At 54.0% G+C, this 15261-nt stretch overlaps 2 protein-coding genes across 2 annotated transcripts; both read left to right on the top strand.

The window, feature by feature from the left end:
* Positions 1-13195: 13195 nt before the first annotated feature.
* On the top strand, positions 13196-13486 carry RB195_022161 (uncharacterized protein; the record flags this gene model as incomplete). The annotated part of the gene is made up of 1 exon (XM_064209188.1): positions 13196-13486. The coding sequence occupies one exon, from the start codon at positions 13196-13198 to the stop codon at positions 13484-13486; it is 291 nt and encodes a 96-aa protein (XP_064065069.1).
* A 91-nt stretch (positions 13487-13577) lies between these two features.
* RB195_022160 (uncharacterized protein) lies at positions 13578-13994 on the top strand (the record flags this gene model as incomplete). Its single annotated transcript, XM_064209187.1, has 1 exon — positions 13578-13994. One exon carries the CDS (start codon positions 13578-13580, stop codon positions 13992-13994), a length of 417 nt encoding a protein of 138 aa, XP_064065068.1.
* Between the last annotated feature and the right edge of the window lie 1267 nt (positions 13995-15261).

Raw genomic sequence — 15261 nt, 5'->3', positions numbered from 1 at the left:
CGTCTTATTTGCAGACATAAGCTTTAACAATTTCTCATGGTGCTAGTCGTTGCTTCCCTCTTTGTTTCGTTACAAACATTTGTCATAGAAGACGTTAGATAACCTTTTTCTCTTGCGTGAGAAACAGCGTTGTTAGAGCCATAATAATTTATGTGGAGTAACTAATTTTTGCTGCAAACAATTTGACCTGACCTTTAGCAGCTTCCATTCGTCCTATTATAATGCACCAAGCAGTGGAAGGTGTAAAATCTTTATTTTTGCGAAGATTGACTGCTATTCCACTCACTCCTCCCTTATCTTTTTTTCTGGTTCTGACCTCGTTCGTCTTTGGATAATCGTTCCAATCCGTAGTTGGTGCTTCATGATCCGTTTTTTCAAACCCACTGTTCTTTGCTGCCGAAATCGTTTTGCTGCTTCCAATAGTATTTTTCCTTTGGCATAGATGGTAATGCCATCAACGCCTAGAAGTCATACGGTTTCAACCATACAAATATAAAGAACTCAGCGCAGCAAATCCTGCTGCATATATGTAAGGGAGGAAAGAAATTGACATTTATCCCTGGAAAGTCTCCAAGGAATAGTGTCTATGCAAAAGATAAAGATGCTAATAAAATACTGGCATCTGAGGCTCTCTGGGAACGTTTTGCAGTCAATTATGTTGCACCTAGTCATTTTTTTTTGTAGCTAAGCTTTCACTGTCAACGTTTCATCCACCGTCAGGCCAACCATTTTTCGATTTCATATACCTTAATGCACTTGGTTAAGTGCAAATTTGCAAATTTTTGATGCTGTCGTTGGTACAATATGTCGTTCACTTCGTTCCGACTGGTTTCGTGACACTGAATTAATCCGCTTTCAGTTTTCTTAGAACTAGGCGTTGTTAGGTGGGATCGTTTTTAACGCTAATTTGTGTGTATGAAGTTATTTGCTGTGTAAATAAAATGTAAGATATGGTATGAGAAGATACGTTTGGCATGGTTGACGAATAAACATTCTGTCGATCTTTCCAACGTTTTTATATAGAAAATTATTAAAGTATTAAGTATTATCAGTTATTAAAGTACGAGAGTGTTTTGAAGCGATCTAATAGTTAGGTGAGTGTTATGGACACCTAATAAATGTGTAGTTGTAGCACACGTGTTCACATCTTGTTCAACGCTTAACGTTTCTACTTAAACACTGCCAATCTGTGCAAAGATTATCTGAAGTCATTGCTGTCATTAATATAATACAATGCCTTGAGAATACCCCTCCTGAAAATCATCACACGGGGTTTCGGAACGTTCGATGAACAATAGCAGATACTGCTTTGATGGGGGCGTTCAGGAGAGCGAATTGGGTGCGGCAGATGTGTGCACCTCTGCACCGCCTGTCCAGGCGCATTGTCCATCTTTAGGCTCCGGCCACCCCTTCAAACGAAGCCCCGTGTGATATTTCTATTTGGATACACTAATAAAAGAAACTTATAAGAAATGAAATGGTGAAATATGAAGTCCACGGTGAGAAATTCGTTTGTAAAGGAAGATTACTCGGTAAAATGACGGAGAAAGGCGCTATACTCTCATGAAAGACAGAAAAATGATGGGATAAGAGTGAGAAAGTAAGCAAAAGAAAAACCGACTAATTAAGGCAACGAAATGCAATCTTAGTTGTTACCTTCGTTGATCTTGTGTAAAGTCACACTCTCTATATAAAGTGTAAAAGTATCTGGCGTTAATGAATCCGCTTTTGATGCGCTATCACGTCCACTTCAATTCAGAATCATTTGATGTCTACGAACCTGTAACTTGCCTATACAGTGAATTGCGATGGCTAGCCGATGTGTCAAGTTAGTGTTTTTATCCTCCCAGACAAGTCTCGTACCAATTTGCCGACCACGGAGGGATGAAAGCATGGTGAGCAGTAGGGCGGATTCGAACTCCGATCGATCGTGCAGGTGGCGGAACTGAAAGGTATATATATATATATATATATATATATATATATATATATATATATATATATATATATATATATATATACCGATGATTTTAGCTTCGCTCCCCTTCACTGATCAATGAAAGTTAATAGTAGTGGTGTTTTCTGTAAAATTAGATTTGTGTTTTTTTAACAACGCTTTTCTTCTCTTCTTTATATTATAAATTAAGGCGAAAGATTACGGAGTTTTCCTTCTAAACGCGTTAATTCTACATTTCGAGAATATTCGAGCATCAGCTACAAACACTCCTTCGATGCCAGAATAATATAGATACAATTTGAAAGCATTACTCGAAGTATGGGCATTCCTCCTGATTTCTCCCAATAGTTATCATAGAATGACGTTTTAACATTAAATGACGTGAAAGACATTATCCTAGTGATAAAGATAACGTTCCACGCCAGATCACATAAACATCTTGCTACTATTTAAGCAGCCATTTGCATGCGTGTTTCCACTTTCTGAGAACGGCATGCTACAAACTTGAGGCGAAAGAAGAAGGAAATAGGCACACGGAGTAGTCATGAAGGTGAAGAGCAAAGAGCCAAGTGATTACGGCTATGAAACGCTGCAACCATTTACCTTTTGCGTCATGCGCAATAATTTATTGCGCTCCAATGACTGGATCCACCGACGCCGGTGGATCCGTCGCAACCCCTTCTGCAGTTATCTGGCGCCGGTGGACCCGTCCCACCCACTTCTATAGGTATCTGGCGCCGATGGACCCGTCCAACCCCTTCTACAGTTATTTGGCGCCGGCACACCAATCCGACGCCGGTGGACCCGTCCCATCCCCTTCTATAGGTATCTGGCGGCGGCACACCAATCCGTCGCCGGTGGACCCGTCCCACCCCCTTCTATAGTTATCTGGCGCCGATGGACCCGTACCACCCCCTTCTATAGGTATCTGGCGCCGATGGACCCGTCCCACCCCCTTCTATAGGTATCTGGCGCCGGCACACCAATCCGACGCCGGTGGACCCGTCGCACCTCCTTCTACAGTTGTCTGGTGCCGGTGAACCCGTACCACCCCCTTCTATGGGTATCTGGCGCCGGTGGACCCGTCCCACCCCCTTCTATAGGTATCTGGCGCCGATGGACCCGTCCCACCCACTTCTATAGGTATCTGGCGCCTGCACACCAATCCGACGCCGGTGGACCCGTCGCACCCCTTCTACAGTTATCTGGCGCCGGTGGACCCGTCGCACCCCCTTCTATAGGTTATTGGCGCCGACATACCGGTGGACCCGTCCCACCCCCTTCTATAGGTATCTGGCGCCGATGGACCCGTCCCACCCCCTTCTATAGGTATCTGGCGCCGGCACACCAATCCGACGCCGGTGGACCCGTCCCACCCCCTTCTATAGTTATCTGGCGCCGGTGGACCCGTCCCACCCAATTCTATAGGTATCTGGCGCCGATGGACCCGTCCCACCCCCTTCTATAGGTATCTGGCGCCGGCACACCAATCCGACGCCGGTGGACCCGTCGCACCTCCTTCTACAGTTGTCTGGCGCCGGTGAACCCGTACCACCCCCTTCTATAGGTATCTGGCGCCGGTGGACCCGTCCCACCCCCTTCTATAGGTATCTGGCGCCGATGGACCCGTCCCACCCCCTTCTATAGGTATCTGGCGCCGGCACACCAATCCGACGCCGGTGGACCCGTCGCACCTCCTTCTACAGTTGTCTGGCGCCGGTGAACCCGTACCACCCCCTTCTATAGGTATCTGGCGCCGGCACACCAATCCGACGCCGGTGGACCCGTCCCACCCCCTTCTATAGTTATCTGGCGCCGATGGACCCGTACCACCCCCTTCTATAGGTATCTGGCGCCGATGGACCCGTCCCACCCCAATCCGTCGCCGGTGGACCCGTCCCACCCCCTTCTATAGGTATCTGGCGCCGATGGACCCGTCCCACCCCCTTCTATAGGTATCTGGCGCCGATGGACCCGTCCCCCCCCCTTCTATAGGTATCTGGCGCCGGGACCCGTCGCACCCTCTTCTACAGGTATCTGACGCCGGTGGACCCGTCGCACCACCTTCTATAGGTATCTGGCGCCGGTGGACCCGTCCCACCCCCTTCTATAGGTATCTGGCGCCGGTGGACCCGTCGCACCCCCCCTTCTATAGGTATCTGACGCCGATGGACCCGTCGCACCCCCTTCTATAGGTATCTGGCGCCGTGGACCCGTCGCACCCCCTTCTATAGGTATCCGACGCCGGTGGACCCGTCGCACCTCCTTCTATAGTTATCTGGCGCCGATGGACCCGTCGCACCCCCTTCTATAGGTATCTGGCGCCGGTGGACCCGTCGCACCCCCTTCTATAGGCTATCTGGCGCCGGTGGATCCGTCGCACCCCCTTCTACAGGTATCTGGCGCCGATGGACCCGTCCCACCCCCTTCTATAGGTATCTGGCGCCGTGGACCCGTCGCACCCCCTTCTAAGGTATCCGACGCCGATGGACCCGTCGCACCTCCTTCTATAGTTATCTGGCGCCGATGGACCCGTCGCACCCCCTTCTATAGGTATCCGACGCCGTGGACCCGTCGCACCCCCTTCTATAGGTATCCGACGCCGGTGGACCCGTCGCACCCCCTTCTAAGGCTATCTGGCGCCGATGGACCCGTCGCACCCCCTTCTATAGGTATCTGGCGCCGATGGACCCGTCGCACCCCCTTCTATAGGTATCTGGCGCCGATGGACCCGTCGCACCCCCTTCTATAGGTATCCGACGCCGGTGGACCCGTCGCACCCCCTTCTAAGGCTATCTGGCGCCGATGGACCCGTCGCACCTCCTCCTATACGTATCTGGCGCCGGTGGACCCGTCGCACCCCCTTCTATAGGTATCCGACGCCGGGTGGACCCGTCGCACCTCCTTCTATAGGTATCTGGCGCCGATGGACCCGTCGCACCCCCTTCTATAGGTATCTGGCGCCGATGGACCCGTCGCACCCCCTTCTATAGGTATCCGACGCCGATGGACCCGTCGCACCCCCTTCTATAGGCTATCTGGCGCCGATGGACCCGTCGCACCCCCTTCTAAGGCTATCTGGCGCCGGTGGACCCGTCGCACCCCCTTCTATAGGTATCTGGCGCCGATGGACCCGTCGCACCCCCTTCTATAGGTATCTGGCGCCGATGGACCCGTCGCACCCCCTTCTATAGGTATCCGACGCCGGTGGACCCGTCGCACCCCCTTCTATAAGCATCTGGCACCTATGGACCCGCCGCGCCCCCTTCTATAGGTATCCGACGCCGGTGGACCCGTCGCACCCCCTTCTATAGGTATCTGGCGCCGATGGACCCGTCGCACCCCCTTCTATAGGTATCTGGCGCCGATGGACCCGTCGCACCCCCTTCTATAGGTATCTGGCGCCGTGGACCCGTCGCACCCCCTTCTACAGGTATCCGACGCCGGTGGACCCGTCGCACCCCCTTCTATAGGTATCTGGCGCCGATGGACCCGTCGCACCCCCTTCTATAGGTATCTGGCGCCGATGGACCCGTCGCACCCCCTTCTATGGCTATCTGGCGCCGATGGACCCGTCGCACCCCCTTCTATAGGTATCTGGCGCCGATGGACCCGTCGCACCCCCTTCTATAGGTATCTGGCGCCGATGGACCCGTCGCACCCCCTTCTATAGGTATCTGGCGCCGGTGGACCCGTCGCACCCCCTTCTATAGGTATCCGACGCCGGTGGACCCGTCGCACCCCCTTCTATAGGTATCTGGCGCCGGTGGACCCGTCGCACCCCCTTCTTTAGGTATCCGACGCCGCTGGACCCGTCGCACCCCCTTCTTCAGGTATCCGACGCCGGTGGACCCGTCGCACCCGCTTCTATAGGTATCTGGCGCCGGTGGACCCGTCGCACCCCCTTCTATAGGTATCTGGCGCCGATGGACCCGTCGCACCCCCTTCTATAGGTATCCGACGCCGATGGACCCGTCGCACCCCCTTCTATAGGTATCTGGCGCCGGTGGACCCGTCGCACCCCCTTCTATAGGTATCCGACGCCGGTGGACCCGTCGCACCTCCTTCTATAGGTATCTGGCGCCGGTGGACCCGTCGCACCCCCTTCTATAGGTATCTGGCGCCGATGGACCCGTCGCACCCCCTTCTAAGGCTATCTGGCGCCGATGGACCCGTCGCACCCCCTTCTATAGGCTGGCGCGGCCATCCGACGCCGGTGGACCCGTCGCACCCCCTTCTATAGGCTATCTGGCGCCGATGGACCCGTCGCACCCCCTTCTATGGGTATCTGGCGGCGATGGACCCGTCGCACCCCCTTCTATAGGTATCCGGCGCCGTGGACCCGTCGCACCCCCTTCTATAGGTATCCGACGCCGGTGGACCCGTCGCACCTCCTTCTATAGGTATCTGGCGCCGATGGACCCGTCGCACCCCCTTCTATAGGTATCTGACGCCGGTGGACCCGTCGCACCCCCTTCTATAGGTATCTGGCGCCGATGGACCCGTCGCACCCCCTTCTATAGGTATCTGACGCCGGTGGACCCGTCGCACCCCCTTCTATAGGTATCTGACGCCGATGGACCCGTCGCACCCCCTTCTATAGGTATCTGACGCCGATGGACCCGTCGCACCCCCTTCTATAGGTATCTGGCGCCGATGGACCCGTCGCACCCCTTCTATAGGCCCTCTATAGGTATCCGACGCCGGTGGACCCGTCGCACCCCCTTCTATAGGTATCTGGCGCCGGTGGACCCGTCGCACCCGCTTCTATAGGTATCTGGCGCCGGTGGACCCGTCGCACCCCCTTCTAAGGCTATCCGACGCTGTGGACCCGTCGCACCCCTTTCTAAGGCTATCTGGCGCCGATGGACCCGTCGCACCCCCTTCTATAGGTATCCGACGCCGGTGGACCCGTCGCACCCCCTTCTATAGGTATCTGGCGCCGGTGGACCCGTCGCACCCCCTTCTATAGGTATCTGACGCCGTGGACCCGTCGCACCCCCTTCTATAGGTATCCGACGCCGTGGACCCGTCGCACCCCTTCTAAGGCTATCTGACGCCGGTGGACCCGTCGCACCCCCTTTGTTAGGTATCTGGCGCCGGTGGACCCGTCACACTCCCTCCTAAAGGTATTTGGCGCCGGTGGACCCGTCACACCCGCTTCTATAGGTATCTGGCGCCGATGGACCCGTCGCACCCCCTTCTATAGGTATCTGACGCCGGTGGACCCGTCGCACCCCTTCTATAGGTATCCGACGCCGGTGGACCCTTCGCACCTCCTTCTATAGGTATCTGGCGCAGAGGGACCCGTCGCACCCGCTTCTATAGGTATCTGGCGCCGGTGGACCCGTCGCACCCCCTTCTATAGGTATCTTGCGCCGATGGACCCGTCGCACCTCCTTCTATAGGTATCTGACGCTGTTAGACCTGTCGCACCCCCTTCTATATGTATCTGACGCCGTTGGACCCGTCGCACCTCCTTCTATAGGTATCTGACGCGTTAGACCTGTCGCACCCCCTTCTATATGTATCTGGCGCCAGTGGACCCGTCGCACCCCCTTCTATAGGTATCTGGCGCCGGATGGACCCGTCGCACCCCTTCTATAGGTATCTGGCGCCGTGGACCCGTCGCACCCCCTTCTATAGGTATCCGACGCCGGTGGACCCGTCGCACCCCTTCTATAGTTATCTGGCGCCGGTGGACCCGTCCCACCCCCTTCTATAGGTATCTGGCGTCAGCGGACCCGTCGCACCCCCTTCTATAGGTATCCGACGCCGGTGGACCCGTCGCACCCCCTTCTATAGGTATCTGACGCCGATGGACCCGTCGCACCCCCTTCTATAGGTATCTGGCGCCGGTGGACCCGTCGCACCCCCTTCTATAGGTATCTGACGCCGATGGACCCGTCGCACCCCCTTCTATAGGTATCTGGCGCCTTGGACCCGTCGCACCCCCTTCTATAGGTATCCGACGCCGGTGGACCCGTCGCACCCCCTTCTATAGGTATCTGGCGCCGGTGGACCCGTCGCACCCCCCTTCTATAGGTATCTGGCGCCGGTGGACCCGTCGCACCCCCTTCTATAGGTATCTGGCGCCGATGGACCCGTCGCACCCCCTTCTATAGGTATCCGACGCCGGTGGACCCGTCCCACCCCCTTCTATAGTTATCTGGCGCCGATGGACCCGTCCCACCCCCTTCTATAGGTATCTGGCGCCGGTGGACCCGTCGCACCCCCTTCTATAGGTATCTGGCGCCGGTGGACCCGTCGCACCCCCTTCTATAGGTATCCGACGCCGGTGGACCCGTCGCACCCCCTTCTACAGTTATCTGGCGCCGGTGGACCCGTCCCACCCCCTTCTATAGGTATCTGGCGCCGATGGACCCGTCCCACCCCCTTCTATAGGCTATCTGGCGCCGTTGGACCCGTCGCACCCCCTTCTATAGGTATCTGACGCCGGTGGACCCGTCCCACCCCCTTCTATAGGTATCTGACGCCCGTGGACCCGTCCCACCCCTTCTAACTATGTATCTGGCGCCGATGGACCCGTCGCACCTCCTTCTATAGGTATCTCGCGGATCCGACGCCGGTGGACCCGTCGCACCCCCTTCTATAGTTATCTGGCGCCGATGGACCCGTCCCACCCCCTTCTATAGGTATCTGCGCCGCCCGACGCCGATGGACCCGTCCCACCCCCTTCTATAGGTATCTGGCGCCGATGGACCCGTCCCACCCCCTTCTATAGGTATCTGGCGCCGTGGACCCGTGCACCCCCTTTATAGGTATCCGACGCCGGTGGACCCGTCGCACCTCCTTCTATAGTTATCTGGCGCCGGTGGACCCGTCCCACCCCCTTCTATAGGTATCTGGCGCCGATGGACCCGTCCCACCCCCTTCTATAGGTATCTGCGCTGACCCTGTATCTGGCGCCGGCACACCAATTCGACGCCGGTGGACCCGTCCCATCCCCTTCTATAGGTATCTGGCGGCGGCACACCAATCCGACGCCGGTGGACCCGTCCCACCCCCTTCTATAGTTATCTGGCGCCGATGGACCCGTACCACCCCCTTCTATAGGTATCTGGCGCCGTGGACCCGTCGCACCCCTTTAAGTATCCGACGCCGGTGGACCCGTCGCACCTCCTTCTACAGTTATCTGGCGCCGGTGGACCCGTACCACCCCCTTCTATAGGTATCTGGCGCCGATGAGTCGCACCCACAATCCAACGCCGGTGGACCCGTCCCACCCCCTTCTACAGTTATCTGGCGCCGGTGGACCCGTCCCACCCCCTTCTACAGGTATCTGGCGCGAGTGGGCCCGTCGCACCCCCTTCTATAGGTATCTGGCGCCGGTGGACCCGTCCCACCCCCTTCTACAGTTATCTGGCGCCGGTGGACCCGTCCCACCCCCTTCTACAGGTATCTGGCGCCGGTGGACCCGTCCCACCCCCTTCTATAGGTATCTGGCGCCGGTGGACCCGTCGCACCCCCTTCTATAGGTATCTGACGCCGGTGGACCCGTCCCATCCCCTTCTATAGTTATCTGGCGCCGATGGACCCGTCCCACCCCCTTCTATAGGTATCTGGCGCCGGCACACCAATCCGACGCCGGTGGACCCGTCCCATCCCCTTCTATAGTTATCTGGCGCCGATGGACCCGTCCCACCCCCTTCTATAGGTATCTGGCGCCGTTGGACCCGTCGCACCCCTTTATAGTATCCGACGCCGGTGGACCCGTCCCATCCCCTTCTATAGTTATCTGGCGCCGATGGACCCGTCGCACCCCCTTCTATAGGCAATCCGACGCCGGTGGACCCGTCGCACCTCCTTCTACAGTTGTCTGGCGCCGGTGAACCCGTACCACCCCCTTCTATAGGTATCTGGCGCCGGTGGACCCGTCCCACCCCCTTCTATAGTTATCTGGCGCCGATGGACCCGTACCACCCCCTTCTATAGGTATCTGGCGGCGGCACACCAATCCGGTGGACCCGTCTTAATCCGCGCCGGTGGACCCGTCCCACCCCCTTCTATAGGTTATCTGGCGCCGATGGACCCGTACCACCCCCTTCTATAGGTATCTGGCGCCGATGGACCCGTCCCACCCCCTTCTATAGGTATCTGGCGCCGGCACACCAGTCCGACGCCGGTGGACCCGTCGCACCTCCTTCTATAGTTATCTGGCGCCGGTGGAGCCGTCCCACCCAATCCTATAGGTATCTGACGCCGATGGACCCGTCCCACCCCCTTCTACAGTTATCTGGCGCCGGCACACCAATTCGACGCCGGTGGACCCGTCCCATCCCCTTCTATAGGTATCTGGCGGCGGCACACCAATCCGTCGCCGGTGGACCCGTCCCACCCCCTTCTATTGTTATCTGGCGCCGATGGACCCGTACCACCTCCTTCTATAGGTATCTGGCGCCGGCACACCAATCCGACGCCGGTGGACCCGTCCCACCCCCTTCTATAGTTATCTGGCGCCGATGGACCCGTACCACCCCCTTCTATAGGTATCTGGCGCCGGCACACCAATCCGACGCCGGTGGACCCGTCCCATCCCCTTCTATAGTTATCTGGCGCCGATGGACCCGTACCACCCCCTTCTATAGGTATCTGGCGCCGGCACACCAATCCGACGCCGGTGGACCCGTCGCACCTCCTTCTATAGTTATCTGGCGCCGGTGGACCCGTCCCACCCCCTTCTACAGTTATCTGGCGCCGGCACACCAATTCGACGCCGGTGGACCCGTCGCACCTCCTTCTACAGTTGTCTGGCGCCGGTGAACCCGTCCCACCCCCTTCTATAGGTATCTGGCGCCGGTGGACCCGTCCCACCCCTTCTATAGGTATCTGGCGCCGGCACACCAATCCGACGCCGGTGGACCCGTCGCACCTCCTTCTACAGTTGTCTGGCGCCGGTGAACCCGTACCACTCCCTTCTATAGGTATCTGGCGCCGGTGGACCCGTCCCACCCCCTTCTATAGGTATCTGGCGCCGGCACACCAATCCGACGCCGGTGGACCCGTCCCATCCCCTTCTATAGTTATCTGGCGCCGATGGACCCGTACCACCCCCTTCTATAGGTATCTGGCGCCGGCACACCAATCCGACGCCGGTGGACCCGTCGCACCCCCTTCTACAGTTATCTGGCGCCAGCACACCAATCCGTCGCCGGTGGACCCGTCCCACCCCCTTCTATAGGTATCTGGCGCCGGTGGACCCGTCCCACCCCCTTCTATAGGTATCTGTCGCCGGCACACCAATCCGACGCCGGTGGGCCCGTCGTACCTCCTTCTACAGTTGTCTGGCGCCGGTGGACCCGCCGTACACCCTTCTGCAGATATCTGGCGCCGATGGACCCGTACCACCCCCTTCTATAGGTATCTGGCGCCGGTGGACCCGTCCCACCCCCTTCTACAGTTATCAACAACATGTTTGGCCTCAGTGACAACCAGACCTGAGCAGTCTCTGTACTCTTTTGCGCTGCTTTACTCACTCCCAACTAGACCATTCTAGAGAAACTGCGCAACGAATCGATGTTTTGTTTTGTCGTTGATCAAGATTCCTTGAGGCTGGGCGACGAACATTGTGCCATTTCATCACACACGGCCCAGTCCGGCCGAAGAATTGCTGGTTTCAATTCTTGACACTTATTGTGGGAAGAGTTAACCATTCAACTCACAATCCTTCAGCTTACGCATCTTTTTTTTGTGTGTAATAGTCAGTATTAGACTTTTCTGCAACTTGTGACTGTGACAGATGATCTATCCTCACGTACGGCCTGTGCTGCTCGCTTAAGATCCAAAAGTGTGCTAGAATTCAATGTTTTCCCCAATTTCAAAAAATACTGTGTAGTATAGCGAACTAATTAGAGAATAGTATGGAATTCTTCAAAATAAGGTGCTAATAAAGTTTTTAAAGCGTCGAAGTAAATATCTTGAAGCGAGTTTAAAACACTAGAAGCTTCAAATATTGGGTACCGAAATCTAAAAATGTATTTCTATATTTGGTTTAGATGCAGCATACACCGAGATTCTGTCAACTGTGCACCGTGCTCTTGTTGTTCGTCAATTTGTTCGTTACGGACAGCAACAATACTCATGTTTGTTTCGATCGCGCGCAAGCATTGGTGGCTAGTGGCTCCTCTTTTCGAGAGGGATCTGAAGAGCACCATATGTCTCTTCAAACGACTTCGTGAAGAGGTCTGCGGTCCTTCTGGTGTGCGTTTGATATCACGTGATATCCAGTTATAGGTCTGGTCCAACGTTTGTAGTTGAAACGCATCATACGTTTTGGCCAAATAATTGATTTAATTTTACCTTCCTTGGCATACGCGGTATCGTCTCTGATTTTCGATCGTTTTCACAGGAATGGTTTACAGAAATCTTCTCTCACTTGCTAAAAGCAGGATACTCCTAGCACCAAAAACTTCAATTGAGCAAAAAACGAGAAATGCAGAAAGAAGTTCCGCCAAATAGTGTCGATCAATATTGGACTACGGATCAGGAAGAGAATGGGTGTTGCTAACTATTTCACTAAATGTATTTAGGATGCTGCAGAGAAAACACTCCTGGTTTCAGCACCGAAGAAAAAGTTCGACATTGCATTTACAGAGACAGTATCCACGTAAAACTCTGCATATGCCGCACTACTGGTGACTTCAGCCTGGAGAAGCGTCCTAGAAGGAGGTTGCGTCGTCCGCTGAAACGTGATCGTGAGAACAAATGAACGTCAAGAGCGAAGGAGTTTGAGAAGGTGTGGGAGGGCAGGAACCTGAGGAAAGCCTGCATTCTCTGCTAAGGCAGTATAGTGAGAGGACGAAAAGGTGTTCGCCTGTCCTAAACACCGGCACGGAGTCGCTGTTGGGAGGCAACCCTGCCCATCTGGAAGGAACATTTCAATACTTTGCTGAACCGATAAGCGCCGTCAATCCTGAACTCGTGCACGCCCAAAGACAGACATACACAGCGGTCAGCGAAGAACCCATGACGAAATCGGAGGTCCTATTCTGTATTCAAAAGATGAAGAGTGGAAAATCTGGCGGAGACGATATAATTAACGCAGAAGTGCTGAAATCTCTTCCTCCTGGGATTCGTGAGACAACGAAGATCGTCCGTTCAGTAAGGATTGACGAAAGAATACCTGACTAGGTGAGACACGCTACTATAATTCCTCCCCACGAGAAGCTATTCGTCACGGAACCCAGAAATTACCGAAGAATATCATTGCTGCGTGCAATGTGCAAGGTTTTGGAGCGGATCATCCTGGATCGACTAATCCAACATCGCGAGAAAACCACCTGCGACAAGCAATCCGGCTTTCGTCCTGGTCGATCGACGACTGATCAAATGTTTATTGTGACGAGAGTGATTGAAGTATGGCAGCTGTATTTGAAGCCTCTACAGTTAGCTTTTTTGGACTTAGAAGTTGCTTTCGACTCTCCTCATAAAAGTCATCTTCTCAATGCGCTTCGCGCCTTCGCCTGGAGTTTGAGTAAAATTCGTACGCCTAACAAACGACCTGAATAGAAGGACTGCAGTTCGTCCTGGTCGATCGACGACTGATCAAACAGTTCGAACACCAGCTGGATATGCTACATCTTTCGAAGTAGGAACTAAAATGAGACAAGAGGCCCTGGTGAGACAATTTCTGTCCAACTTTGCCGTCGATGACATAATGCGAAGAACAGTTGAGCAGTGTCCCGCCGATGTCATTTTAGGACCATCTGCCCGCATCTTGGTGGATCTCGAGTACGCCGACGATGTAGTAATATTTACTTCAAGTAGCGCGAAGTTGCAGCATATTGATAACCTTATATCGAAATTAGCTGAAGCCTATGGACTGCGACTCCGCCCAGATAAGTACAAGCAAATGTGGGTCTCTAGGAGGACGTCAACAAGAGTCGAAGTGAACGGAGAACCTATCGAACTAGTGGATGAGTTCTGTTATTTGGGTTGTATGCTGGAAACGATGGCAGCTTCGAGAGAGATATTTAGCAAAGATGCATTAAAGCTAACTCGGCATTCAACTGATTGACCAAGTGCCTCTTGTCGACCTCCATCGCCCTGTTGGCGACCTCCAAGCTCGAGTGCATAGAAAGGAGCCTGTTTAGATGGATGCTTGGCTACTTTTAGCCAGTCTCGTGCCATAACGAAGAATTTTACTTGGACGTGGGCATGATGTATCGAGGGTTGACGCGAAAAAAATATCTACATCTTGCCCGGCCTTCTGAAGTAGTCACGGAAAACCGTCTTCGCTTCCTTGGTCACGTTAAGAGGAGACCGTATGATTGTCTTGTTCAAGTTGTTTTGCGGATACTCCCAAATCCTGACTGGAAAAGACCTCCGGGTCGTAGAATGAAGTTCCGGACAGAAGTAGTGAAGGAAGACCTGGGGACACTTGGTGTTGACAGGCAGTTCATTCGAGACGTAAAATTCCGCCGCTTATGAAATAGCGATGGATGAGTAGATTCTATGCGAACTCTAGCTAAAGATTTAACAATTCAAGCTCGGATATGTCCAAAGACGACAAATCCCGGCAAAGATGCGGATAGCCGCTTGGGGCCGTAACACCAGCCCGGAGATTGAGTCAAGTAAGTCAACCATGACGCTGACAGCATTTTACTCCTGCTTGCGAAACTCCAAGATTTCTGAAGCATAGGTGAAAGCAGGATCAACGATGGTGTCGAATAGATGAACATGGAACCAGATGTTCTTATTCCTCTTCACTGCATCCTTGATGGTCATATATCACTCAATACAGTTATATAATAACCAGCCTGAACGTCCGGCTAAAGCCGGACTTCAGGCTTATTTTGTTGTTCGCTCCGCTCGTTTTCATCCACCAATAAGAAATAGCAGTAGCGACATTTTTTGGGAAATTAGAATTGCTTTTTTATCAAAGCTTTATCAACTTTTTTTACCCAAATACCTAAGTATAGATGAACGATTTTATGGTTTTTCCTTAAACTCTCAGTTCTATATTTGGAGAGCAATCCAGCTTGATTTCACGTCTATGTTTCCCTCAAACCTCCACAATTTGAAACATTATTCGAAGCATGAGTCTGCTCCGTTCTCAGCTATTAGCAAGAATGATGTGCTATCATGGAATGACGTGAATATCACTGTTGTAGTGATAAAAATAACGTTCTACGCCAGATCGCGTAAACTGTTGGTTACTACGTATTGCATTTAAGCAGTCGTTTGCACGTGTATTACCTCCTTTTGAAAAAGGATGACAACAGCGTTAGGGAGACATGCAGGGAAATAGATATGCGAAGGAACCAAGGAAACCCTTTCTAATA

This window comes from Necator americanus, chromosome X (assembly GCF_031761385.1).
Source record: "Necator americanus strain Aroian chromosome X, whole genome shotgun sequence".
In the NCBI taxonomy this organism is placed as follows: Eukaryota; Metazoa; Nematoda; class Chromadorea; order Rhabditida; family Ancylostomatidae; genus Necator; species Necator americanus.
Note: the sequence above shows the minus strand (reverse complement) of the source record. Positions and strands in the feature narration are given on the sequence as shown.